The following is a 27,374-nucleotide window of genomic DNA, read 5'->3' as shown; positions in this document are numbered from 1 at the left end:
GTTAAATATCAGGCTCCTCAGCCTGCAACCATCTGTTTTCCCCCCTAATCGCGTGCCACCCCCACATGCTGCTTGCTTGTCATCACCGCCGGGGTTGTAGCAGAAGACAAAAAGCAAGGCGTGTTCCCATGGATAGCTCAGCCACCAGCCAGAGCGGGGAAATGTGCTCAGGGGGAGGGGGGTGTAATTACGCTAGAAATAGCGGGGTGTTTCCCTGTGACTAAAAGGAAGCAGGCTGCCAGGGACTCCAGGCTTCCACATCTCCCATGACTCGTGGTGTGCATGCTCTCTGGTCCCCTCGGCTGTGGCATAACTTCTTTTGTACATCTGCGGCAGGGAGCAAGCTGTCTTCAGAAGTGCTCAGTCTGCCTACTAGGAAGCACTTCTGCCAAATTTGTTGCTGGCAGAGTGACAGCTGTTAGGTATAAAGGGAGTTTACTTTCTTGGTGCAAATTAAATAATTTGAAACTCAAATTCTGTTTGTGTAGCATTTGGGTTACTGTTAGGAAGTTTCAGACCAACCTCTTTTTGTTGATGTTGTTTTTTTTTAGGAACCGAAGGGATGTACTGAATTCATAATGCTGTCAGAAGGACATAGAATTGGAACAAATGATTTTATTTCACCACTGCTTACCCCAGAAGCAACAGCAGCCTCTGTCTTGCTGCTGCAATTGCCTGGAGAGCAGGAGCATCAGGGAGTGTAACTTGCATTCTCTACCATTGTACAGGGAATCATGTCACTTTCCACTGTATCATGGTAGTGATTTACTTTGTGCTTACTTATTTACTTTTGCCATTGTTTCAGAAACATTTACTTTAGCTCTGCTCTTTTTGGATCTTCACGAGTATACTGTCTAGCTGGCTACTTAAATCAAAAGATGTAGTTGTGAGCTGTGATTTCTCTACCTTTTACCTGTTCTGTCAGTGTCTATCTCAAAAGTACAGCAGTTCTATTAAAAGGAAGAGCTTACACGGATGTGAATCAGCCATGTTTTTTTTTTTTTTAAGAAGCTTGGCTCAGACAATAAACTGTAAAATTTAGCTAGAAACTGATGTGAAAGATGACCTGCTGCAAGCAGAAGTAGGACATAATGGAAAGACAAAAAGGACTAGGCAAAACCTATTTTTGTTCATGAAAATGTGCTTGGAACATAAATGTAACAGGGAAAGAAGATTTGTTGCATTGTATGTGTTTCTAAAAGAAAAGTAGGAGGAATATTTCCCCTACTTTTTTGTTCGTCATGAGACAGAACTGCTTACTATGAGTTGCTGTACAGTCTGTTTAAGCTGCTCAGAATACAGCTGTCCTGTATTCTATAAGAAGTGGGTGCATGCAAACCCCGAGTTGAATCACTCTGTGTGTTCACATATGCCTCTAAAATTTTCACATTTATTTCAGTTTTAGATATTGAAGAGTTTTGTCAATAAATTACACAAAAAGAGACAATCAGACTGAAAGGTAGGGTTTATTTCAACTCATCAATTCAAAGTTTATGTTTGATTTGAGAGTTAATAACTGTCTTCCTTCTGAAGAGGGAAGCAGCTGTACTGGAAAAATCAGAACGTCTTTTTGCAGATCTTTTGTAATGAATTTGTTCTTTTGATTGATACTTAACTAGTCTTGATTGCCATTAGAATAGAAAATATTAAAATTAAGTGGTTTTCCTTTTTTTTTTTTTTAACTTAGGGAAGAAGAGCACAAATTCTAATTCATGCGTAAGCCTAAAAAGCTTATTTAAAGTCATCAGAGAACAATAGATCCTCTGTGTGCTCATATGGAAGCCTCCCCCTCATGCATTTCTCTTTTCTGACACTATTAGGAGAAATAAAGTATTTAAAAGCTGTTTTGGAAGCCTGATTCCCTATTATTTTCCTCTATTTCATGACCCACGTATTGCTTCTACTTGATAGCAGAGAGGTCGGTTAATTGGAGACAAAAATTCATCTGTTGACCTTACTGCTTTATTTCTGTCTTGCTCTTAGGCCCAAGCTGTAGTCTGCAAGAGTTTCTGCCTTCAAATCAGGAAACCAGGATTAAACTGTTTTTTTAAAGGATATCACTTCTGCTTTTTCAATAAAAGTTTGGTGGTTACAATCTTCCAATAAAATTATATATGCTTTCTCATTTTTCTTAGAATTTTTCCTCTTAGCTATTCACTTTTGCCTCTCCTCTGTGTATTACTCGTTCAACTCCTTCTCAGAGCTGTGCTACCGTTTTTTCCCAGTGGTTTCCTTTTCTCTTAACCGTTCCTTTTTCATTTCCTCCAAAGCAAAACATGAATCCTTTTATCTAAGTTATTTCAAATCTGGTGAAATCTAGTTGTGCTTAGAAGTTTTATATTGTGTTTTCCCATTCCTTGCTTATCTTTCACAGGCTTTATTAGTGCGGCCCTATGGTCCCAGGCCAGGCTGAGCATGCAGAAATTGGTCAAGAATTTCATCGCTTATAATGAAACTAATTTGAGGGTCTTTCAAACTACTTTTGGATTTGTAAATTTACAAAATGTTTGAGAAGTGCCTTTGACCTTAGCAAGTCAATGACAAAAAAAACTGCTGTTGACTTAATTAGAGAGGAATTTTCCCCCTGGCTCTCAGAATTGAGGAGGTCTGATGATTTGCTCCTTCATGAATGTCAGGTGTATGTCAGTAAAAGGTTGAGTAAGTAGTAAAAGAGCCTTTAAATGCCCTTTTATTTATTGAGAGGAAGGGCAGCTTTTTCAGTGCTAGTTTTGTCAGCTGTCGGCATTACGCAATTGCTACTTGTGAGTGTATTTTTTAGGTTGAAGTTCATGAAAGTTGTGGGTTTTTTTAACCTATCCAGTAGTAACTGTGCTTCTAAAGTAAAACAGCTTTGGCAAATTGTTTTTCTTGGAAGTGTTAAGAAATAAAATAGGAAGACAGAAAAACATACAGTCATAGCTCATTTTGGATTAATGATTTTGGACAGGAACCAAAATTATCTAACACTTGAAAATGCTAGGAAATCTATTAAGAAGTCATACATCAAGCCTTGCAATCCCTACCTCACTTCAGTTAAACATGTGGTATGAAATGAGCACGTATATTAACACCCTGTCATTTTGCCTGAATCAGGATTATATGACTTAGTCAAGTTACAGTTGGAGCATGGTAATTTTGGTATCATTTATGTATAGATCATAATTGTTGCAGTCAAATTTAAGTGTGCCATCTGTATTTGGTTGGGGTATAAGCGACAAGCTGGATGAGCACAGCTGGAAATGTGACAGCCCACCTTGTTTTACCCTCGTGTTACAAACAGTTTGGGGACTGTGTTCTTGAGGATTTTTCACATGAATTCCAGTCCCCATTCAGCAGCTCAGATAGGTGATTTTTTTTTCTTTCCCTTGTGGTCTTTTAGCTGGACTCAAGAATCTAAGCCTCACCATTTTTGTTTTGGGTTTTTTGTTCTTTCAGTGAAAACTTGAATTCTCTGGTTAAAAAAGCTAACCTTTAATTTGTGAGCTCAAAGCACATTACTTCACTGATTTTCATGAGTTACCAGCAAACATTAGCTGAAGCTAGCACTAATTGCCTAACTTCTTACTCCTAGTTCCAAAAAAAGGAAGCAGGAGGATCTGATTTCAGATGCTGAAAACTACATCCTGAGTAGAGACGAGTGTGATTTTTTTAAGTGGGATCATTGCTCTGGGAGATTGCTGCAAAATACTGGGCTTCCAGCAAGATCCAAATCCTGCTGTGGGGAAGCCAAGCCAGTAGCATACCACTGAAGGTTTCATTATTATGTTTAGAATTGCTGCATAACATTAGCTGAATTTCATTTTGGAGTCTCAAGTGAGGAACTTTGTCATTTTACACCATCTGAGAGCATTTGCTCCCATTTTGTTCCTCAAATAAATAGCTGGAAATACTGTCAATGACATTTTTCTACTGCAGGGTTGTGCTTTGTTTCACAGACTTTTGGTCCTAATAAGATTATAGAAATGGTGTATCTTAGCACATCCCTAGTAACCTCTGTATGGGTTAGCCTGGCATGAGGCTAGAGGGTGTCACATGCTACGACAGCAGGGAGTACAAGGTATACTTTTGCTTCTAGTTCATTCGTTGTGTACGGTTACCATCTTGCGGTTTATGTTATTTTCTTACTTCTTTTTCCTGTAAAGCATGATCTTAAGTATATTAAGCCAGCAGGTTAAATTTCAATTTATTTTAACTGCAATTCTGCACTTTTTTTGTCTTGCTTCGTAAATCCCTTTGGGGATAAAGAGGCTACTATTAGGAAGGTTGTTCGCTGAACTCATTTCACTGTAGCGCTTTTCAGTGACTCTGAAATATTTATCTCTGTTTCAAGCTTTAATAAGGTGACAAAACAATCCTCAACTCAATCAAAATCCTGCATAGTTTTGTATTTTGTTACTTAAAATGTTTGTCTTGTGGATGAGAGCATCATCATCACTTTTCCTTCTTGTGGGTTATTTTGTTCTGCTCATCCAAGCCCTTTCACCACATTATGCTTTTGAAAGTACCTTTTGTTAACCAGTCACTTCAGGTACTATGGACAAGAAGGCATGCATCATTTTACAGTGTGTAAATTAACCAGATCTTGCTTGCCGCAATACTGACTGCATGTTACATGTGTATCGAGGGGGTTAATGGGGCACTTGCAGGCTGGATGTGGATTTGCTGGAATGCTTTGAGAATCGATTCCAGCTAATGGAAAAAATGTTTTAAAAGTAAGCTAGTTCACTTCCCACCGTGAACAGCAGAGAGTGGAAACAACGTTTAATAAATCTTTCAGAAGTAAAGATCCTCTGATTTTCCTTTTCACCATCATCTGTGTAAGAAATGCCCTCTTTCTTCTCAATGGGCAGTATTTCTTCCTGCAGTGCAGTTGCTGTACTCTGCCAGGTATTAAGAGAAAGTTCTTTATAACTTTGACAAAAATATTGGAAAAATGTGTTCTGTCCTCTATGATACAAGCATTCTTGATTTTTGCACATTTTCATTTAAAATGTTGACCAAAGGCTGATCAAAAACAACGAACCCAAAGATTTTTTCTCAACCATCTGGTTTCCAATTAATTGAAGAAACTTTAGCTATATGCATGTTCTCTTACCAAGGTGAATGCTGCAAAAAAAATCAGTCATATTTGGATCACAGGAGGATGATGCTTCTTCTGATTTACCTGTCACCTTCATTTTAAAAATTAAGGCAGCCAATTGAATTTGTGAACTTAGCTTGTTCTTAAGAAAATAATACACAATTATATTCATTTGCTTTTTACTATCTAGTTCTCTAGTTCTGCAGTAATATTTTTGCATTGCCAATTACAATGATTTTATACAGACTTAAGAGTGTTTTTTTTTTCTATTGATAAACCTCACCAAAAAAATCCAAATTCTGTTCTGCATTTGAGAATAGGCATGATCTTGCATGCAGGGCATGTTTGTTGTGAGCCATGAACAGTCTTCATGAAACCTGAAAAAGATTTGTGAAAACAGCCTCTAATAAAAATCACACATGCTTCATAAAACACTGCTTGATAGATATCACTTGCACCATTAAGAACTAAACGACAAAGGATGTAATTTCAGTTCTGGCATGCAATATTAATCGAAAGCCTTTAAAGCATCTTGCTGATGGGAACTATGACAACATGACATTGAAGAATTACGGACTAGAGTCATGTATCTTAATCAGATTTTCAAAGTAAATGCCATAAAATAGAAAGTTATTTTATCTGTTTTCACAGGGTCACATATCATATATGGTAGATAGCTTTTTAGTTTGTTTATTCTAAAAATACCAGAGACAAAGAAAAATCTCTCTTCCAAGTAAGCTTTAAGTTTATTTCATAAACTTCACATTTTTTTTGAAAAGATATTTGATAGGTGTTGAGAAATTGTTGAAATCTGAAGGCTTCTCTTTCCTACAGTAGGATTTGTGAAATGTTACAGAGAACTGAATACTAAAAGATAGGGGAGCATGCCCAGATGATATCATTCTTAAGTTGTTGAAGGGAAATGCTTTGCTAAATGGATGCGAAGTGGAAAGACAAAATTACAGGTGTACCTGTAACCTGAAGTAGTACTCTTGCAGATAGCATATCAGAATAATTTAGCTGAAAGAGACTGGCAAAAATATTTTCTTTCCTTTTTTAAAGACTGCATTTTTCTGCTTTTTATGCATGATATATTTCTGTTTACCAGTGTATGTTTAAGTGGCAAAAACAACTTCCATACATGATAGGGGAAATCATCAACACATATTTTGTGGTTGAAAATACCAACATTATGTGTTCAAGACTGTCCTACCACCCTTCAGGGAGCCCCCTGTACTCCTCTTGTCATCTGGTAGATCTTTGGTAGATACCACATGTGCACTGTGAGACTGTTTGAGTTTCTCTGTAGTCAAATAAGTCTTTTTTTCCTTTTAAAGAAGAAATCTTTATTTCTCTTTAAAAAGTAAGATAATGCTGAGGTGTTTGTTTTTTTTTAATGTGTTGTGCATAACGACATTCAGGTTTTCTTTGTTTCTTCCAGGCTGTGATGCATAAAGAAGGGAATGCAGTCTTTGGGAGCATATCCTGCAGTTGGATTTGCTGGTAGTTTCTCATTCCCCAGTAGCCTGACAGGCTGTCAGACCTGACAGGCAATGTGCTGACGGGGAGACAAACATTGGCCTGCTTTGATCAACCTACTTGTATGACTTTTTCCCATCTTATATTATAATAGTATACACACTCACACACAAGATACGGATGCATATCTTGATCAAAGTGTCCTTGTCTCTTCTTCACATTCTTGTCAACAAAGAGCTAGTACAGAAGAGAATGCTTCAAGAAGTGAGCAGTGGTGGTGGGTTAATCTCTTTTCATCTGTGTGTCCATTAATTGTAAAAGAAGCAGGAAAGGATAGTGCAGACTGATGGCAAACCAAAATGAAAGGGCTCTCTTGTGGTAGCTGGCACTGTGTCACCTCATTCCTTGGCTTCAGCCTATGGCCTGGCTCCTTAAAGCAGTTGGCAGGACAAAGCCCATTTGGGCATCAATAAGAATAAACAAATACTTGTGATTAACCACAAAATGAATGCAAATGGTGGGTAACCTTGGATTGCTACTCTAGCTTGTAGCAAATGACCAGAAAAGGAGCTTTGAGTCTTGCATGCCCTCACAGTGAAAATACACAGAAGCAGCGATTCCTTCAAAAGACAGATCTGCCTAATTGCAAATGAGCACCTAACTAGTCCATTTTCCTCTAAATTTCTATTTTTGTTTCATTAATTAAAGAGAGTTTCTCACAAAGGGTGCTTCTAGGCCAAAGAGCTCTGCAGCAAGTGGTTTGGCACCCTGCAGAAGCAGTGCAGGAGGGAAGCCTGTCATCCACTTCCATCAGTAGGGAATTCCTGCCTCGGGGAGCTCTAGGAGTAATGCAGCTGCAACACCCACACTATTCTATTTGCAGGGATTCCCAAGGTAAATCCCTCTTCTGTTTATAGTACTTTGGGAGGTACATCCTTGTGCCAATTAGGTAGATTCTGAGTCCAACAAAACATTGGGTTGGTTTTGTTGTGGTGGTTTTGTTTTGTTTTTTTTATTTCAGGAAATAGAGCCAGTACTTATGGAAATTACTTTTGATTGCTTGCAATCAGCAGCTAGCAAACCTGTGGCCAGTGACCTAGAAATAAAGGATTATCTTTCTTCTTTACCAGTTTTCTAAGGCATTCAATCTAGTCCAGCTACTTACTTAGTGTGTATTGTGGATATTTGTTCTACCCTGGAAGGTAGTCTTCTAAAGAGGGAGGAGAGAAAAAGGAGAAAGCTGACTAGAAAGGGTTGGCACTCTCACAGACGTAGGTACTCAATTACATTCTGTTCACATTTGAAATGTTTGTATCATAATGGATGTCTTTGCTTTTGTGTTTGTCGTGGAAACTCAAAGTTAATATTAATTATACACTATTAAGAAGCCTCATCCTTATCGAATGGAAATCACCACTTTTTCCTAGATGAGTAGCTGGCTGACAGGTCTCAGCAATCTGTCTGTTACAGAAAGGCTAGCACATTAATTGTGCAACAAATTACTTTTCCTTGAAGCTTCAGTCTGCTTTTCTCCTTCTGAATTAACCCCTCTCCTCCAAATGATAGTAGATACTTCAGATGCCTCTCTCTCTTCTCACTTTTTACTTTTGCACAGGCATTCTTCTGTGTTCTTTTGTATGCTGTTTGAATTCAGTAACAATTAAATAATAAAATTAATGAAATGTAAATTACTTTTTGGAAAAGAAAAAAGTTATTGAGAAAGGCTGGGTAGTGCATATAATTTACTTCTACAATTGAAATGGCTGCTTTGCTTCAGTGTTGCTCCCAAGAGTAAATAACAATTCTAATATGTTTTGAAAAATTCATAGAACTGTAGTAAGACAGCTTTCCACTCGATTTCTTATGATTTTTCCAGGTTCTGTATGTGTGTTGACAAGCATAATTATCTGATGTTACCTTATGCTGCAAATGCCTCAAAAATCAGGGTTTTTTTGGTAGTACCTGGACAACTTGAATGCACAAGCTGGTTGCTGGGCTAATTTACATTTGCTCCTTTCTGCAGAAATCTCTGGAAGATGAATGGGGTTGTTCTACAGTCGTTAAAGTCTAGACAGAACAAGAAAGTTCTAATTAAAACTTACCGTTTTTAGACAGAAGCCCATCCTTACCTATACTTGCTTAGTTTTGCAGTAAACCAGCCATTTCCATTGAGATTAAGTCAATGGAGATTGCATTTAAAATCCAATTTAAAGCAAAGCAACTGTGACTTTCTGCAATACCTTTTAAGTATTTCAACACAATTGTGATTTAGCAGATTTGAATGCTCTTTCTTCTTCCTGACACTGAGAAGGCAATTCCTAGCAAGTAGTTTGTGGGGAAGGTCCTGGCCGAGTCCCTATACCTCCTGTTTTTCCCCTAGCCAAGAGAAGAAGGTTTCTCTTCAGGATTCATGTTTTGCAACTTGCTGACTAGCAGAGAGGAAGAAGGAGTCGTCAGGTCTCCGTGCTGACTGTTGTAGCGTGTGCAGAAGTATTTTTGCCAGTCTCTGGTGCTGTAAAGCTCAGAAGACATGTATCTAACCCATGAAACTCCCACTGTCTTTATCGATTCTCTGACTTAATTATGAAAAGCAAAAATGCAGTGCTTTTCAGTGTGTGGTACTGGTTTCTCAGGAGACCTGTAAGAACCACTCAACATCGAAGCCTCAGTTTCCCTGCATGTACAATGAGAATATTTTCATTAACATCACAGTGATGTTGAGAGGCTTGGTTTCTATGTAAGACTCTAGGTAGCTTTGTGAAAGCTGCAGTAATGCTGAAAGCAGTTCTTTAGCTATTAACTCCTTAAAAGAGGAGCGTAACAAAAGGGAACTTGGCTCAGGCTTAAGAATAGCATTCAAAACACGACTGGTGTGATGTTCGTCTCTTCCTCAGAAATCAGTAAGATTGACATATCTGTTAGAAAATGGGCAGTGTTCAAAAAATTGGTGGATTCAGGAAATCTGGCAAGTGCAAGAAAAGATCGAAAGAGCAGTCCTCAGCGATCTCTCATTCAGATTGACAATGCAGGACTGAGGAAATTCAGAGGAATATAGATTGTAGCTCTATTGACTTACAGGAAAATCTAACCTTGTTAGGCTTAATTCTGCCTGTGGCTCTTATACAATTAGAAGAAGCATACATCATTGCAAATTCTGCTGGCGTTTCTGATTCTGTGTAGGCTCAAGATTCCCTGCCAATTGAACTTGCCCTCTGACACTAGAAAATGTCACCTGGCAGCATCCTATGGAGAAAGACAGCACTTTCCAGGTCGTATGGTCTTCACAAAGAAGCACCTGCTCTGCTCTTCTTGTTGACTTCTAGCCTGCGCCTTATGGGTACAAGCCTATCCCCCAAACTCCTAATTTATTTTATATACTACACTGTAATTTCAGTGTCAGAAATGTTTACTTGTTATAGGGAGATGGGCTTTGTAGATTCATAGTAAGTGTCTGATCAAAACCCCAAACAGTGGCCTGAGTAGCTGGCCCCTCAGCTAAGGAACATGGTCTGAGTCCTCCAACATGTCATCTGTGAACTTTCTAGAGCTAAATATTTCTTCAGAAAGGGCATAAAAAACTCTTAATCTCCCTGTTAGTCCCCAGTAGTAGGGGGAGGGTCTATCTGTGATACTCTGTAAATGCCTGTCCTCTTGCTCACTCTTCTGTGGATCTTCTGTGGAGAGTAATGTTAGTTTTGCTTCCTTTCGAGCAGAAGATGTTGCTAGGTCTTCAGTACTAAATTGTCATGAGAGAGATTGAGATTGATTTTTCAGCTGGGATTTTAAATGAGATGAGACATTAAACAAGAGGAATGCCGGAATAACAATTTGCGTAGCAGGAGCTGGACGGAGGAGGTCCTGGCAATGCTTTTCAACAAGACTTGGCAAGTAAGAGGGTCAAAAAGTGGAAAAACAAAGAGAAGTTGGGTCTGTATAAACATTTCCATTAATTTCTGTGATTAAAAGCAAACAAATAAACAAGATTTCATTTCACTTGTTTTTTTTCCTGTCTCGTAACTAATCCTTCATATGTACATAAAGTTACACAAGTATATGCCTCTTTTCACAGATACATGTACTTATATACATTTATACAACACATGTGCTCCTACGTATTTATAGGTAAGGTAGGGACAGATAATCTTTCACCAGCAGATAAATAGATTGTAATCTAAATCTGATCAAATTTTAAGTAGGCATGGGCCAAAAACATTCTGCTAAGCACTGGTCTCTTTCGTTGCCCTTTAACTGGTCTACTGAAATGTGGGATTCAGTCCCGCGTAGTGACACCCGTTGCATCGGTGTTGGTAACTGCAAAGCTGAGCAGTTGTATCCTTCCCATGTGGGTATTTTTTGTGACTGTGTTAGGGTTCTGGTGTTGAAAACTTCATTGGCCGAGTAAATTATTTCTGTGACAGAGTCAGCATTGCTGTTGTTCATGACAAATGTCACAGGTACCACAGAGGAAAACTGGAAAGGAGAGAGGGCTTTCTGTAAAAGGGGTGATTCCAAAGGCTGTGCTTTCTGTTTAAGTTTAGCCTGTCTATCCCTTACCATTCTTAAAACTTCTCTTCACAACATGAGAAATTACCCACTGTAAAGGTATTTTTATAATAGTCACCCACAAGTTACTGGAAATATCTGTTTGAAAAGAGATAGTTTGTGTTTTCTGTACAGCTGTGTTATTGGTTTGGTAACAATTTGCAGTCATAACTAGTTGGAAACGGAATCCCTTACAAAGATCAAACAACTAATTTCCTGCTTTCACATGAAAGCATTTACACTGTGAGCAAAGTGCATGCCCTATACCTTCTGCTTTGCTGAAAACTTGCATTTATATTATTATGTTTTACTACATTTCTTTGGGAAATAATGGATTGCAATTTTAATTCCATCTTGTTAAGTGTTACATTTTTTTAAGTGTCATCAGTCATCTCTAAATGATTACAAATGAAGTGTCGTGATGCTTTTTTTATTTTGTGTTCCTTGTGTCGTATGGTAAGGTTTGTCTTCAGCTGATGATTTATTACCTGCTGATTACACAGAACAGATTGTTAGACCCTAACATTGTTGGAGGTACTTGACTGTAGGCTTTGTTGTTATTTGAGGTTTTGTTTTCAAGCTTTATGGGTGCTATGTGCTTTGGTTAAGTCAAGAAATATTTTCTCTGCTGTTTAGATGCCTGACTGTCTGATCACCTGTGACGTACTCCAAAATGGAGTTCTATTACATAGTGTGAAATTGGAAAATCTGTTCTGTGTGTGTTCTAATGGATGTGACGGTCATTAAGTATATGAGTCTTCTGACGTTGTAATCAGATGTGATTCAGTCTGTTAAATATCCATGAAGCAACATCTGCTTCACAGAGTGACCTTCTGCTAAAGAATACTTAGCATCTATTAGCAGATCATAGTGCAGAGCTGCCTTATTTGGAATGCACTAAACTAGAGTAGTCTACTGCTGTTTAGCAACTAGCTTGTAATAATTTATTGCAGTTAAATAAAGCTTAAAAAAACTCCATTAAATAATTACAGGGATTATATGCATTTCGAAAACCTTTGTGTTCTACTGAAATTACCCATTTAATTTCAGGGTTGGTTTGTTAAAAAAAAGCTGAAATCTAAAGGCGCATTAGGGGATCTGTCAGATGCTGTTTTCCGTAGGTGTTAATAAAACCAGATTTAAAAAAAAAAAAACAAAACTGAAACAAATTAAAACCAAAAGCAATTTTACCATCTGTTGTATATTAATTAGAACTTTGTGTATCAAGGGTAAACTCTCTCTTCAAGAATGTCACTGGATGTCTGCTAATAAAATAATATGCAAATATATTAGACGGTAGGATCATATTGAATTTCACATTCTGCTTTGGATGTAGCAACTGCTGAGACACTGTATAACAAACTTTTAATTTTCTTTCTTCTTAGAACAACCTCCAAATAACCAAGGCCAGTCGACCCTTCAGCCTTTGCCACCTTCTCACAAGCAACATTCAGCACAGCATCACCCATCCATCACCTCACTTAACAGAAACTCACTGACAAATAGGAGGAATCAGAGTCCGGCCCCGCCGGCTGCTTTGCCCGCCGAGCTGCAAACCACACCTGAGTCAGTCCAGCTGCAGGACAGCTGGGTCCTTGGCAGTAATGCGCCACTGGAAAGCAGGTAATTACTTAGGTACTACTACAGACTGGCATTTCTAAAGAAAACATTTAACTTGAAAGATAGCCAGTAGCTAATACTTCCCCTTATTCAACAAATAACGCTGAAAACTTTTCAGTACTAAAATATTCTGTCCTTGCTCCAAAATCCACAATGCCACTTTTCCCTTATGATGTTTATGACACAGAAATTGGATGCCAAGAGTATCTTAATTTTTCCAGATGAGCGTTTTCCTTCCTGTTCGTAATTTGTGACAAATTTTGACTGTTTGAAGAAATGTCTTGCTTTGCTTGCCAGATATGTTATGTGTTAAATATACACTGTCATACACGTCAGATATGAATGAACTTTCAGTAACGCTTTTTAACTGTAGTACTTGGTAGCTTTCAAGAAATACCCAAGTGAGGCCCAATGTTTTCTAAACTCATCTAGAGTTTGGTGAGACCAAAGAATCGCTTAGTTCTGCTGTAGTGATTAATTTGTCTCCATTCTTTTTTGTCTTTTAGAATTGATAGCTGGGTCTAGGAAAGGAGCAGCTAATATAAAGGATGACACAAGCTTCTATAGATGCAGAATGATGTATGATGCAGAATGATGTATGATGCAGAATGATGTATGATGCAGAATGATCTATTAAAAAAAAAAAGAATTATAGGACTTAATGGAACAGATCGGAATTTACCTACAGTGATTAATTAATACTCGTGAAACAGTCAATCAGCACTAATTTTTTATTAGCATAAGCCATAATATTCCAATTTAGTCATCAGACTGAGCATTTACAACTATATTGAAGCTGACAGTAGTTCTTGAAAATATTTATGAAATCCCTTCAGTTCATTCTTTGAATCCTTTTAGCTTATGATTTGCAGTGAAGTAATAATGGTCCAACTGATTTTGAGTATGTCAGAACATACGTGACCTAAAGATTTTCGGTTAGGTTTTTTTGTCCCTACAAGATGTTTCAGGCAACTCTTGTTTGGGGAATAGTTTAGCTCTCCAAACTTAAATGCTACTGCATTGCTTATGGTGCTTGGGCACTTTGGGACACGATTCCTCTGAAGGGATTTCATCATCATTTTCAGATAATCTAGCACATTGAGAAGATGTTTGCTTTTTTCTTTTTTTTAGAGCGAAAGTTTGTAGTGGGAAAGAGTGTTAAGGTGGTGGACAATTTCAGGACACTTGGTTGATCTTCTGTAGACAGATAAGAGCTTTGATGTTTGCTTTTGTTGCTATGTATATTTTCATTGTTTTTATAAGTGTACTTGAATGAGAATACCATTTCCAGTCTGGATTAAGTATGTTTTTGTCAAGCAGAAACTTTTAATCTTTTAAATGCTCCTGATGAGAAGCTAAGCGTGTTTGAGCGTTCGTGTTTTGAACACTTGTACCTGAGTTGAAATGTAAAAATTTCACATTAAAATTGACACAGCTTCACTGTAGTTCCTCTAATAGTACCACTTGGTTGGAACGCTTGAGGTGAAGAACTTGTCATTGCTTTTTCTCTTTTTGGTTGAAGTTCCCTACTGGGAGTGATTCTTAGTCTCAATTTCAACTATATTAACAGCTTTGTGATCAGTTTCTTCCTTCATCCATTTCTCAGCCTAAAAGAAAGTTTATTTCATCTTTGGCAGTATTTTAGCTTATGCCCATACTCAGCTTTTCTTTTTTTTTATCTGACTTAGATGACTGTCATTTAGAGCTACAGAATGTGAATGTCAGCATATATACATAGCTATCTTTCTCTCTCTATAGGCTCATATTGGTGATGGGTGGCATAAAAATGAAATACATCTTGCTGTCGCATATAGCTAGATAGTGAATAGGATGTTTTTGTACATGCAGGTGAGAAGGATATATTTGCAGAACCTGAGGGAGCTTTCAGTCCCAATGATTTTGTGGTAGTAAAAGAGGTGACTTTCAAGATATATATTCTATAACATTGCTTTCAGTTGTATATTTGATAGAATATGCTGCAATTTGGTTCTGCCTAGCGTTAATACTTTTGAGTAAAGCATTGCTGTTAGTCTGTAAATGGATGAAGTATAAACTGATAAATTAATAAAGTCTGATCAAAATTCTGGTATTTTTTTAAATATAAAAAGAGCCTTAAAATTTTATGATGGTCTAAAACCAAAACTTGAATTACATGAGTACTTCTTGTTTCTTTGATGCCGTCTTTAAATGACAGTGAGCTTATGCAGCAGTTGCAAAAATTGATCTCACTCTGCTGAGGCTGAGGACTGCTACAAAGCTAATGCCTGGTATTTTAATATGTTAGCCCACAACATCAGAGGCAGTTGTTCGTTGTATGACAGTAGAGGTTGAACCTTCCCACCAGTACTCCGTTACATTTTGTTGCTGTGTGACAGGTGGCAGCAGAGAAAGTGCATATGAAGCAAAGGGGTAGAATTTAATTCCTCCTTACAGAAAAAATGGCACCCGCTGATGTTAATCAATGCCTTCTGAACATATGTGGAGACCAAACAGTGGGTGTGAGCGCAGTGAGGCGGTGGGTGGTGTGTTTCAGCAGTGGCAATAGTGACAGTGGATCACCTCCACTGGTGCAGATTGTTATGAGCGTGGCATGGAGGCTCCTGTTCATCACTGGCAAAAATGCACAGCTGATGGTGGTGACTGTGTTGGAAAAATTGCATTTTGTAGCTGAGAATTTGTTTTGTCAAGTAGTGTTATTGTGCTCTTTGTATCAGTTGTCGTTTCCATGGAAATAAGTAGGATACATTACTTTCAGAGCAACCTATGTAAAATAAACTTTGGGGGGGGGGGAAAAAAGCCAGGAAGAAAGAAATTATTTCCTGCTGGTTTCCTCTGATTTCTTGCAGGCTGCAAGACATTTCTGTTGGACGTTTAATGATCTTTACTATTTGCCTCTTTCTCAGCTTGCTGCAAGTTAAGTTCAGCTGGGGAAACCAGCACCAGTTAACAATAATAACTTGTGGAGGAATATAAAGCTGAAATATACTGAATGACTTCACATTTTGTTCTTTGAATTATATGTTGGACAGCCAAAATCATGCAAATGCATGAATACTTGCTAGGTAACTGTCTATTACAAATGACAATTAACTAATTAAATATTAGTATATGTTTTTCTTACCTTGGTCTTTAAAATTTAGTAATGTATCTTTAGATTTAGTACTTCTATTCTATACTTATATTCTTTAGATTTAATAATGTATTCTCAAGCATCAAGATCATTACTTACATTTTCATGGCTTTGCATTCTAGTGGAACCTAAATGACTGAGATTTGAGAATACTTAGTAAATCACTCCTGTAGATGCTTTCTTTGTTAAATCTTTGCAGAATTTTTCTGATGTACTATCAATTACATAAGATAGAAATGAGCAGAGGAAGAGAATGTCATCAATTTGTTAATAAAAACAAGCTGGTATCATCTCTTCGGCAATATTTTATTAATTTTTTACAATGAATCTCTAAGATAAATTGTCAGCAGGGGAAAATTTACATATTCCAGTCCAGGAGTAGTAAATCTCTGAGAATATTACATAAATTTAGTCAGAACCTGTGCTGTATTGTGTGTGCATCCAAAAAGAATATTCTGTTCTCTTACTTGATTTGCTGTTTAACATACCTAGTTTTAAGAAAGAAGGCTGTGTTTTACGTGATGGATTGAGAATTTTTAATAGAAACTATTGAAGTATCTAAGTTGTTTTCTTGCAGTTCATACTGATATCACATAGTCTTCTCTTACCCCTAACTTATTCTTAAAAATAGAATAGGTAGGGGCGTAACTTATTCTTAAAAATAGGATAGGTAGGGATGTTACTGTATTCAGTTTTCTGCTAATTTTACTGAGAAGATGGAAAAAGTCTGAAAAAATACTTGATGACTGGAAAACAGCTCAGCATTTTGAAGCATTGTTAGGTTACTAGATTACCTCAGAGGTGACACAAGCGAAACAAATTCTAGCATATGCTACTTCAAAAACATTCTGCAAGCTTCATCCAAATTTCATTTTAGCATGCAGAGATTTTAGGAACTCCTAAGGTGTGATGAGCACTGAACAACCATATGTCTTTATTGGGGTGGATTGCCAATGAAGCTAACACCTTCAGTATTGATTAAGGTGTGGAAGGAGTTTTAATAGTTTCCAGGGTACCCTTAAATCAATTTGTGTAAAGCCTGATTGATTTTCTGCAAAACCACAGTAGGGCTGGAAGTTGAAGTCTGCTCAAAGCAGCCGTTTTATGCATTCCACCCACTAAAACAGTGTCCAGCTTAATCAAATTCAGAATTGTTTCATTCTGTAAGTCTTGCAGGTTTTCATACATGGACTTGATTAAAGATGTAATTTAGATTGAAAATGAGTGGTACATACTAAAAGCACAGTTTGGGAATGGAGTTCAAGTCCTGCTCTTCTGAAGACCTTGAGTATTGTTTTGGCCAGCCTGCAAATGGAGAAAATATTTCTTCTTGTTGAGAGAATCAATGCATTTTTAAAGACTGATGTGCCGTAACTGTGGGGACAGTAGGTAACAGAAACAAGAAATGTTATTCAAGGCAACCAACTAGTATCATTTCCAGAGTCTTAACAATGGTGAACAAAAAAAGTTGTTTCCGTGTGACAAATTTCTTGTACAGTCAAGATGCTTACCAAGCATCTGTATTTGAATACAAGCACACTGGTCCCATATGCTTATAAGCTCCCCACAGTGTGAATAATTTGTTGCCTTAGATTTCTGCTTGATGTCTCTGGCATCCTTCTGACACATGAATCCCATTCTGTCATCACAAAGACTTGCCATTTGAGCACACTGTCTCTTTTGTCCTGTGTCCTAGGCAAGCACCAGTAGGACAGATTTCAGAGTTACTTCACAGAATTCCTTGAGCTAGTCATTTCCCTCTTCAGTGAGGTGCAATTATTGAAGCAAGCATGGATGCAAATTTAGGAAGAATTCCTGAACTAATCTTTTCTTTGTTTAAGTAGGGTAACAAATATGCAGCTCTAAAGGCAGTAATAGTGCCTAGTCATGTTTATCCACTTTAATTTCTCACTGCTCCCTGAGAGAGCTAATATCTGTGGTGTGTCCTTTCCATTCTGCTGTGGGGCACTATGTGCAGGACATGAGATCTCCACTCAATGTCAGCTGCCCCTCACCATGTTTTCTGGCTGACTGGCAATGTATTTTATAGCCTTGTTCTATTTCACTGCTTTATCTCTGGTCCAGCCTCCTCAAGTAAACACCCTCCAACTATGCACTGCTCAGTGCTCAAGCCTGTCTTGCTGTTGGTAGCAGCCAGGAATTTGATACCAGGTCTTCCACAGAAGTAGGGGATCACCAAAGGGCAATGTCCCCCTAACGGCAGCCTTGTAACGAACACTGTGTCAGCATGTAGCTCCAAGGACAGTCCAGAAGGCAGATAAGTCCTGCATTCAAAATGCAGTTGCGGTTTTTTACATCCATGGGAAAAGAAAGTTAATCTATAGAATTAGTGAATTCTTTTTGTGGGATCATCCCATTCGTTAATTTGCAATTGCCACTCTAATTTCATCTTTTTGTATCTTTGTATGTAGAGAATTAGGAAATCAAGCAGTCCTTGCAAATGGTCATGACAACGTAATAGAGATGGATGTGTTTTCTCCAACATATCACGATAGCAGTTATGGGTATGTGACTCTAAGCATTTGCATGATGCTAACTGTTCCCACAGAAGGCAAAATGTGATTTTTTTTTTGAAGTCTGTTTACAGCGGTCAAAAAAACATCTGGAACAGACTTCCTCATCTCTATATCTTTTTGGTTGTTTTTTTATTACCCTTTAATAATTTGTCATACAGATTCATAGTAAATAAGAATTGATAAACTTTGACTGCCAAATCTAGTCACTTAAGAAAACAGAAGGCAATGGAGGTCATGTTAATTCTCTGTGGCCTGATTCTGCAAGCAGTTGAAAACTATTTGCATGCTTTTCTATTTGCTTGACCTGATCCTTAGTTTGTAACAACTTCCTATTCAGCAAATGTTTATGTTAGAAATATCGTGACATACCATTGTAGCATAGGCAATGACCAACTGAAGGGTTGCTTTTTTTAAATAGAATTGTGCATTTCATCTGAAACACTTCAAGCCATTGGGTTGAAATTTGAATTGCTGATTAATAGATACAGATACACAGATACAGCTGATAGTAGATATAAAACAAAAAATGGAAATAGAGAATTCCGTATAACTTAGCATTTTAGTTCATTTAAATCACATTTCTATTGTATAACTATTCCATGTCTATTTATTTTTTCATTAATATCTGTCCTCTATTCAAACTGCAATTTGCTTTTCTTCTACCAAATCAGTATACATGGTTTCTGATCCAAAAAAAAAAAAAAAATTCCTGACAAAGCAACATAATTTCTGGTGAATTCCAGCCTGCTAATCATCACAGTATGTTCAGAAAAGCATTTTTAATCATATATTTGTGGGTTTTTTGTCAATGGTAGGGTAAAAATCAAGACTTTGTCCAAATTTTGTTTTGCTAATTTTAACGCTTAAAATATAAAAAAAAAAAAAGTGAGATAGTATTTGATTGAATTGAGGATTTCTGCATCCGCTTGTTAATAATTTAATTAATCTGTAAAATATATTGACACTATACATTGATCTGCTTCACATTCCAAAAAACTCTTAAACTTTCCCTTAGATACAAATTGACATCAGCAGCAGTAAGAGAGTTGTGTGTTTAAATTCAATTAGTTATTAATTTTCAGTAAACTCAAAGATACTGTAAATATTTTCTGGAAGACTCTATTTTTTTGTTAACTAAAAATATTAAATGTGCTGTATTTAAAAAAAACAAAACACAATCCACAAGCCAAATATTACTGTTGCCTGTAGATCAGTACCATAGAATACTGATTTGGATGTGTAATGGCTGAAGCAAAGTTAATGGAAACATGCCTGCTTTATGCTTTGTACGTTTGCAATGGGACCACCAAATGCAGGTATTTTGGCAAAGGGACTATGTTATATGAAATTCTTGTTGGTTGGTGTTAGTTCAGGTGGCAGTACAATGAAATTTATCTTGTTTGTAATCCCTTCGCTTTGAAAATTATTCTAGCAGGGATCATTTCATGGCGTGAAAGTTGTCCAGAGCTAATAACACATCCGTTCCAAAGCATAATAGATTTGAAACTGCAGTATACTTCCAGCATGAAGATTCAGTTTATCAGTCTCACTAACATACTGTGTCACAGCTAGAATCGTTATATATTTGTTTCTGTGCTTTCACGTCATGTGCGTGTTGTGTTATGGTATAGCATTTCTTAGTTTGTATGACTTACAGAGAGAATATTAATCTAATGAATTTGACAATTTTAGTATTAATGATAATAGGAAAAGACATTTTGCATAGGAATTCTAATGATTTATATGCCTAGACCTTAGGAATTGTACTTTATAGCTTTGAGATATTCGTATTTGTGCACTGTACATTAATTATCATAAGACAGCTGAAAATCTCAAATTATTTTAATGGCATGTATTGTTGCCTTTCCTTGGTATGGCCGCTCTTTTCCCTAATATGTAAATATGTGTTTGTATGCATCTTAACAAATCAGCCTAGTTTGAAATGGAGAACCTGTTTTTCTTTTACCTAACCTCTTCCTGAGTTATTGAAGTATTGTATTAGAATCTGGGAAAAGTCAGATGCAGTATCAGTGAATGACTGTATTTAGATCTCTTGCAGAATCTAAATGAATCTTTTCAATTTCCAGCCATTTATAGAATCACCTAATTTGCTGAAAGTTAAATTTTTTTGCAGGGATAGGGTCTGAAAACCTGTTGTACTCAAAGCTTTATTTCAAGGGATTGCAAGGATTGGGGATTGTTTTTCATGTGCTGGGGAAAATGTTCAGGGAGTTTGGTTAAAAAAAACAGGGGCCAGATTGTTCCACGACCATAGTGAACTAGATTCAAGAGGGAAAGAAGCCAGGAGTGCAGAGTAGAGGGAGAAACTGGACATGTCTGGGCACAAAAGGAGTAGGTGCAGCTGTACAAATGGGTAAGATGGAGTAGTTCAGAAGGAAAAACTAGTTGGCTGGGCAAGGTAAATGCTGTAGCATTAGGGACTGAGTAGGATGAAAACCAAGATTATTCTGTATCCTTTACTGTTTGTGAGTGCTTATGAAATCCCTTTGAATAGCATGTACCTCGTCACCTATTGGACTGTCTCAAGATGATGAGAAGCCTTGGCTGCTGGAAATATTCTCATAGAAGAGAAGCTAGGGATAATCACACTCAAGACTTTGTGGTATTCTTTGTCAATAAGAAGCTTTTCAATGCAATCTCTGAATTTTCTTCAAAAATTAAAACAAAACAATTCAATAGTAAGTTTAGTAAAAGACCATAAACATAAACATATAGTAAGTTACAAAGTTAAAAACTAACATCTTTCTGCAGCTATGTGGTTGCAGTTGAGCCTGCCATCCCAGTCAATGCAACTTAAGTTGAACCAGAAAAGAACATGAACAGATTTTGCCAATTCTTTCTGTCACATTCAAATAAGTAAGAAAACATTACCAAATATCATGACAGAGTAAAGACCTGGATGTCTTTATAACATCAGTATCCAAGGTCTCAGTTAATGTTGGTTGTGCAGTGAGAAGTCCAGCTCCAGAAAGGCTGCAGTGAAAATGAATACCATTAAAAGAAAAGCTGTCATCCCATCCGAGCACAACGTGCGATCCTCTGCCTTGTTGAATCTCTGAATTGTGATCTCTCAAGTCTTTATGCACGTTTCGGTGTTTTGCATATGAGAGAATGTACAAGTTTAGTATGTAAGTTCCCACCAAGAAACTATAAGAGCCTAGAAAACAGGAGTGACAGGTGCATCACATGTATGTGTAGAGTTGCCAGATTGGTGGTAGAGGCTCTTGCTCAGAGGTTATGACAGTGTTGTCACTGCAGTGACATGAATCTGGCTGTTTGAGTGGATGCTGGTAGCACAGTAGTGGCAGCACAGAGTTCAGCACAGGTTATCCCAGGCTCTGAATTGCAAGGGAGCCACAGCTATGGACATCCATAAGTGAGCTGAGGTTCACAGATCTGTGATGATGGAAACTTCATCCTGCTTGCAGCTTGAGGCAGAATCAGATCCTTTCAACCACTGGCAAAATAATATTTCACTTCTTTAATTTCTCTCTGGTTTTAGCTCCTTTTAAAAAGTCCAGTAGCTCAGTCAAGTTTTCCTACTGCAGATGAAATTTCAACCTTTGTTTCAACTTCTGAATTAAACTGTTGGGTAAATATCATAGTTCTGAGATTCTCTCTTAAATTGCATTTGCTTTTTTGAAATTGTCTCAGTGTATTTCAAGGCATTTGCAGCAATTGCTCTCTCAGATTACTAGAGACAGCAAGGATAGTGAAAGAGATTGGATGAGTAACTTGTGTTGTGCATTTCTTTTTTGATTTTTTTTTCCCAGAAAGCTTCATGAACATTCAATGTTCAAGAAAGGAACTGGCTGAGATTAGATTACTTCGTCTCAGAGACCTCTGTCTCTCTCTCTCTGTCCCAGCTGGGATATGATTCCAGAAGAGCAGAGAACAAGATGAGGAAATGTAATATAAATCCTTATGCTCACTTGAGCATTTCCAGTCCTCACTGTAAAATTCAAGTTCTTTCCTTTACCCTCCCACTCTTTGGAGAGATGAGAATTGGAGTAGCACAGTCATGTCTCCGCTTGCAGCTCAGCACTGCCCAGCTCTTCCTGTGGCTGCCCCCCACCCCACACCATCATGGCGGCAGCTCTGCCCTGGGCATGCCACCCGTTGCTCAGCACCAACCGAACCCCACTGTGTCATCAGTAGTGTCTGGGCTGAAAACAGGGCACAGAGATGGCAGCAGAGGGGGCAGTGTGGCAAATTGACTTCTGACATGAAATTGCGGATGAAACGAAGGGGTGAAATTGAATTCCTCCATGCAGAAAAATTGCACCTATTGACATTCATCGATGCTTACTGAAAGTTTTTGGAGACCAAACAGTGGATGTCAGCACAGTGATGTGGTGAGTGGTGCATTTCAGCAGTGGGAACAGTGACAGTTGGTCACATCCACTGGTGCAGACTTTTATGAGCATGGCATGCAGGTTCTTGTTCATTGCTGGTGAAAATGCACAGCTGATGATGGTGACTGTGTTGAAAAACAGTGTTTTGTAGCTGAGAATTTACTCATTAAATAGTGCTATTGTGCTCTTTGTATCAATTGTTGTTTGGAGCAACCTTTGCTGATGCAGCCCTAGACAGTTCTTCTTCACTCAACATGGCCCACACAAGCCAAAAAGTTGGACGCCTATGGGTAGCACAAGTACTATCTCTACCCAGAAATTCAGGGAGGGGCTGTCAGGGCTGTTCCCTGCAGCTGGTGCCCCCTTCTGAAGTGAATATCAGCAACAATGACAGTGGCCACCTAACTTACTGTAACCTAGATGGAAGTCGGTGTGAGTGTTAAACTTTTAAGAAACCCAGAAGAAGCTTGTAAGGAGAATAGAGTCAATTCATATTATTTGAGCAGTATATGAATCTAGTTTCACCCTCTTCTGGAAGGCAAGTAATGAGACTATACTGCAGAGAAGAATATGAGTATTGTAAGTATTGTAGTATGAGTCTTTGCTCATCCAGCATCTTTGCATCTGACTCGCCTGCTCACTTCTGCATGCAAAGTGCAGCTTAGCGTTGTTTGTTTCCTTTGCTCATCTTCACAGAGTGCAGCATAGCAGAAAGGAGCACAAAAGAGCAGAGTCAGAACAGCCTGATTATTCTGGTTCTTTTGATCCTAGACATGCATATATGTATGTATGTATATATATATTTATCACAATGAAGTGAAAGTCACTTTCTCGGGAAGGAGCTATCTGCCCTAATCTGAATTTGGAAGAGTTATTAATAGGATGTTTACAAGTGCCATGCACATACTATAGCACTATTTTCTTATTTATGGCGCCAAGAAGGCGGATACTTTGCAAAAGAAGATAATTATTCCTGCACTCCTAAAGGCAAGAAGTTTTGGACTGCACTTCAGTATGGCCCAGTGGCTTTCACTGCTGACTGAGGTGTACTTGTGTGTGGGTTGCTGTGAGAAGCTTCTGCTGCATGGCTTCTCCGGTCTTTCTCCAGAAGCAACCAGCAGCGGAGCAATAACCTGCCAGGGGGCGGATGTGGAAGAACACACAAAGGCTAAGGAAGACATCCTCAGCTCTACTAGTTTTTTTTCTTTCTTGGCTTCTAGTCTTTAGTTTGTTAAGAAAGCAGGTCCTCAGTGTAAACCCAGCCAAACTGAAGCAGGTGTTACCATGTGTAAAGTGTTTCTCTGAAACATTTGAATAAGCTGTTAGAAGAGGCTTATCTCCGGTTCCCACAGATGTTTCCTCTGTTTTTGCATATGGATAATAGTTTTCCTTTCTTTCTGTCCTTCTCCCAAACTTTGATCATCATTTGATCTGATGTGATCCTGGAGCTTTTTCTAGGATTATGGTAGCATTAATATTGGGTCTGAGGAAGCAGAAATTCACTTTTCTTTTTTCCTATACAATTTTTTTTTTTCAACTCTGCAGAGAAAACAAACTAAGACAAATTCACAGCATGATGTAGTTTCCGCACTGGCTTGGATTTACACTAAATGCAGCCATATGGTTCTGTGGTAGTCAGTCATAAAGTGGTGCTAAGAGCAAACACCACCAACTTACAAGGTTTCGTCTCAGATGAATGTTAACAAAAGATGAAGACAGGCATAAAGTGCTCACAGAGAAACAAAAATCCGATTCCTTTTGGAGTCTACTGGGAATGCTGATCCCATGCATCAGTGAACCAGAGTTCATAGGAGACCTAGCCAGTAATTTCTGTTATCTCTTTTACATCTTCCCTGTAACGTCAGTCGGCAGAGATTAATCTTCTCGTTCCATCTGCTTCTTCAACTCAGTGCAAGGAATCAGATTTATTGATGTGATCTATCCATTAGTGAACCAGGCAGAGCTCTCTAATGTCAAATGGCAGGTGAGGGTCATGGTCTCACTCAGAGAATCCAGATCCATCCAGTGTGAGTAGGGTCTGCCAAGACAGAGAGCGCACTAGCCAGTAGATGCAGTACAAATGATTGATTGCAATCTCAGAGCGCTGTTTTTTTTTCTTCCAGTTAATGGTTTTCTGTGTGTTCTGACAGCTAATGTATCTGGTAGGGTTTTTGTAAAGAAAGAAGGAGCATGGTAATCCATTCCTGGGAGGGAGAGAATCAGCTGGTTTGGATTAAGGAAAGTCAGGGAGAGATAAACACACAAACTTACATGAGAGAAGTTGGATCAAGCTAAGATATCTGCAGCTGGATGCAGCCATACTCTCTTGGAGTTAATTCCTTAAGATTCATTGATTTCTGTGAATGAAAGTGGAAAATAGAACACTTTATCTTCACAGAGATAGATGCATGCTATCTCTGCTTGTGTCTGGAAGGAGGCATTCAAGGTAGAGAACGAGAACTTCCACACCTTAGAAGTCTCTGCTGTCTCTCTTGTCTGTGCCCTTTGGAACCATTAGAAAAGTAATAAGATATGCTGTAGGTTCCCATCTGTCTTGCTAGCTTACATTGGCTTCATGGTGATGCCAAAGTTTTATACAAGGGGCTTCTGCGCTTTCAAAAAGTAGAATTACTGATTGCTGCTATTTCCCAAAAGGTGAATTATGAATTGGGACCATTTTTAGACAAAACCTGCTATTCTATTTTTTGTTCAAGTTAGCAATCATCACAGCTGTATTCAATTCAAAATAGATTAATTACAGTTTTTATTCTAGTACATTCAGTAATACCATATATGAAATTCAGTAATACCATTATAAGAAACGTCAAAATCAAGCCATTAGGTACTATCCCTTTCTCAGCAGTAAAGTCATATCTCCTGAAGTACTGGTGCTGAAATGTACATCACCAAAACATAAATTCCCTAAAATTTATGTTTCTCTCAGCTTGCATTCACTATAAGTATTTTCAACAGAAGTTTTTTCCACCACTGGAGAATATCAGAATATGATTGATATGTTCCCACTTTTACCTATCTAAGGTGCAGATGCACTGTATCATGCCTCAGAATGAATCCAGTGTAACAGATTGAGGACCTCAGTGGAACAGATAAGAACATTTACCTCGGCTTGCTTACAAATTTATTTCTTCATATAATAATTTCCACAGATTCAATATTCCTTGGAGGCGAATAGATATTTTTTAATAGAGTGAGATAGTGGCAGACTCAAGTTAGTATTTGAGGGAAGATCAGCCTATGCTCCACAGTGTAAAAATTGGTGTGCTCGTTTCACTAAGCAGTGAACTTGTGATTACAGAAGGCTGAATGATTTCTTCCTTGACTGAAAGAGTTGAGTAAAATGCAGGAACTGTGTGGCCCAACAGTAAGCTCCTAAGCTGGCAATAGCTTGTTATGTCCAGATCTTTTTTATCAAATCACAAAGAGAACAATGGAGTCAAAGTTATGAGATTGGTGGCCTTGTTACTCACACAAAATAACATTTCAGAGACTCAAAGATATACTCATGTATTTGGAGATCTGTTGGTACCGAAAGGTAAAAGAACCAAATCCCAAAAATAAACATTAGGGAAGGGTTTTCGTTCTTCTTTTGCCTCAATACAAGTCAGTTTTTCTGTTGTCTTCCAGATGTCGGTTTTGTTGTATTCTGCACCAAAACAGCAGGTATCTGAAAATAGCCTTCCTCAACTCCACAGTTGCTTTTGCCTGACCCATAGGAAGTCTAAATCTTCCTTATTTTGCTTTAAGCAATTACTTTTTAATATCTTTCTATATTCTACTCTAGAAATAAAATGAATCAAAGAGTAATTTTATAAAAATGTTGTTTTTATGTACCACAGGGCAAACACTACATACTCATTATAAAAGAACAAGGGAACGATCGGTTGAATTTAAATTGAAATTGATGGGAGAAAACACAATTTGACACAATGTGTGTTTAGCCTACAGAACAGAATACCACAAGACTTCAGCAGGAGCCTGAGTTTTGGACAATTTAGAGGCAGTGAACTACTACTGGATATGGTGTTTGGAAGACTTTAGTACTGCAGTTTGTATCGGCCTCTTCTAGACAGGATGTTGTCCCTGGTGATCTACCCTGCTGTAGTAAGGCTTCTTTCTGCTTATTTGGTTACCACTAAATACATATCTGTTCTCCATCAAGTAAGATTATCATTCTTCTATACAATTTTTTGGAGCAAACTAACATGCTTGTGTTACCACCTGTGCTCACAGGAATCCTCCCCGTACACTGTTTTTCAGCCAGAGAGCACTTCAAATTCCCAGGAAAGGGAGAATTTCTAAGAAAGAAGAATGACTTTTGCAGTGCAGTCATCTGAGCGTTAGAGCTTTCCTTCCTCAGTGGTCTTCCTACGGTGGTCTGTAATGATCAGAAGAGCCACATGGAATTAAGACCATCATGAAAATGGTAGGATGATATTTAGGACAGTGTAGAAGGCAGCACTGCGAGAAAACCTCAGTCTGTGTTGGCGTCTTGTGTGCAATGACACCGTGTTTTGTTGTTTTTTTTCTGATCACAGTAGAGTCTATTCAGCAACATGACCAAACTAATTGATTTTTTTTGCATTCTAGAT

General features: G+C 37.9%; 1 protein-coding gene across 23 annotated transcripts in view; it reads left to right on the top strand.

Annotated features, from left to right (window-relative positions):
* TENM3 (teneurin transmembrane protein 3) overlaps positions 1 to 27,374 on the top strand; it is a 355,944-nt gene that overhangs the window by 208,016 nt on the left and 120,554 nt on the right. For 19 of the 23 annotated variants that reach the window (XM_021397105.1, XM_021397104.1, XM_021397112.1 and 16 more), the window contains 2 exons: positions 12,487 to 12,724; positions 18,284 to 18,376. The exons of 1 other annotated variant lie outside the window; for it this stretch is intronic. In XM_021397105.1, coding sequence (XP_021252780.1) covers positions 12,487 to 12,724; positions 18,284 to 18,376 — 331 coding nt within the window. The remainder of the gene's footprint in view (positions 1 to 12,486; positions 12,725 to 18,283; positions 18,377 to 27,374) is intronic. 3 more of the 23 variants (XM_021397120.1, XM_021397109.1, XM_021397106.1) reach the window with 1 other exon arrangement.

Source organism: Numida meleagris, chromosome 4 (genome assembly GCF_002078875.1).
Source record: "Numida meleagris isolate 19003 breed g44 Domestic line chromosome 4, NumMel1.0, whole genome shotgun sequence".
NCBI lineage: Eukaryota > Metazoa > Chordata > Aves > Galliformes > Numididae > Numida > Numida meleagris.
The sequence above is the reverse complement of the archived record's forward strand: the minus strand, read 5'-3'. Positions and strand labels throughout refer to the sequence as shown.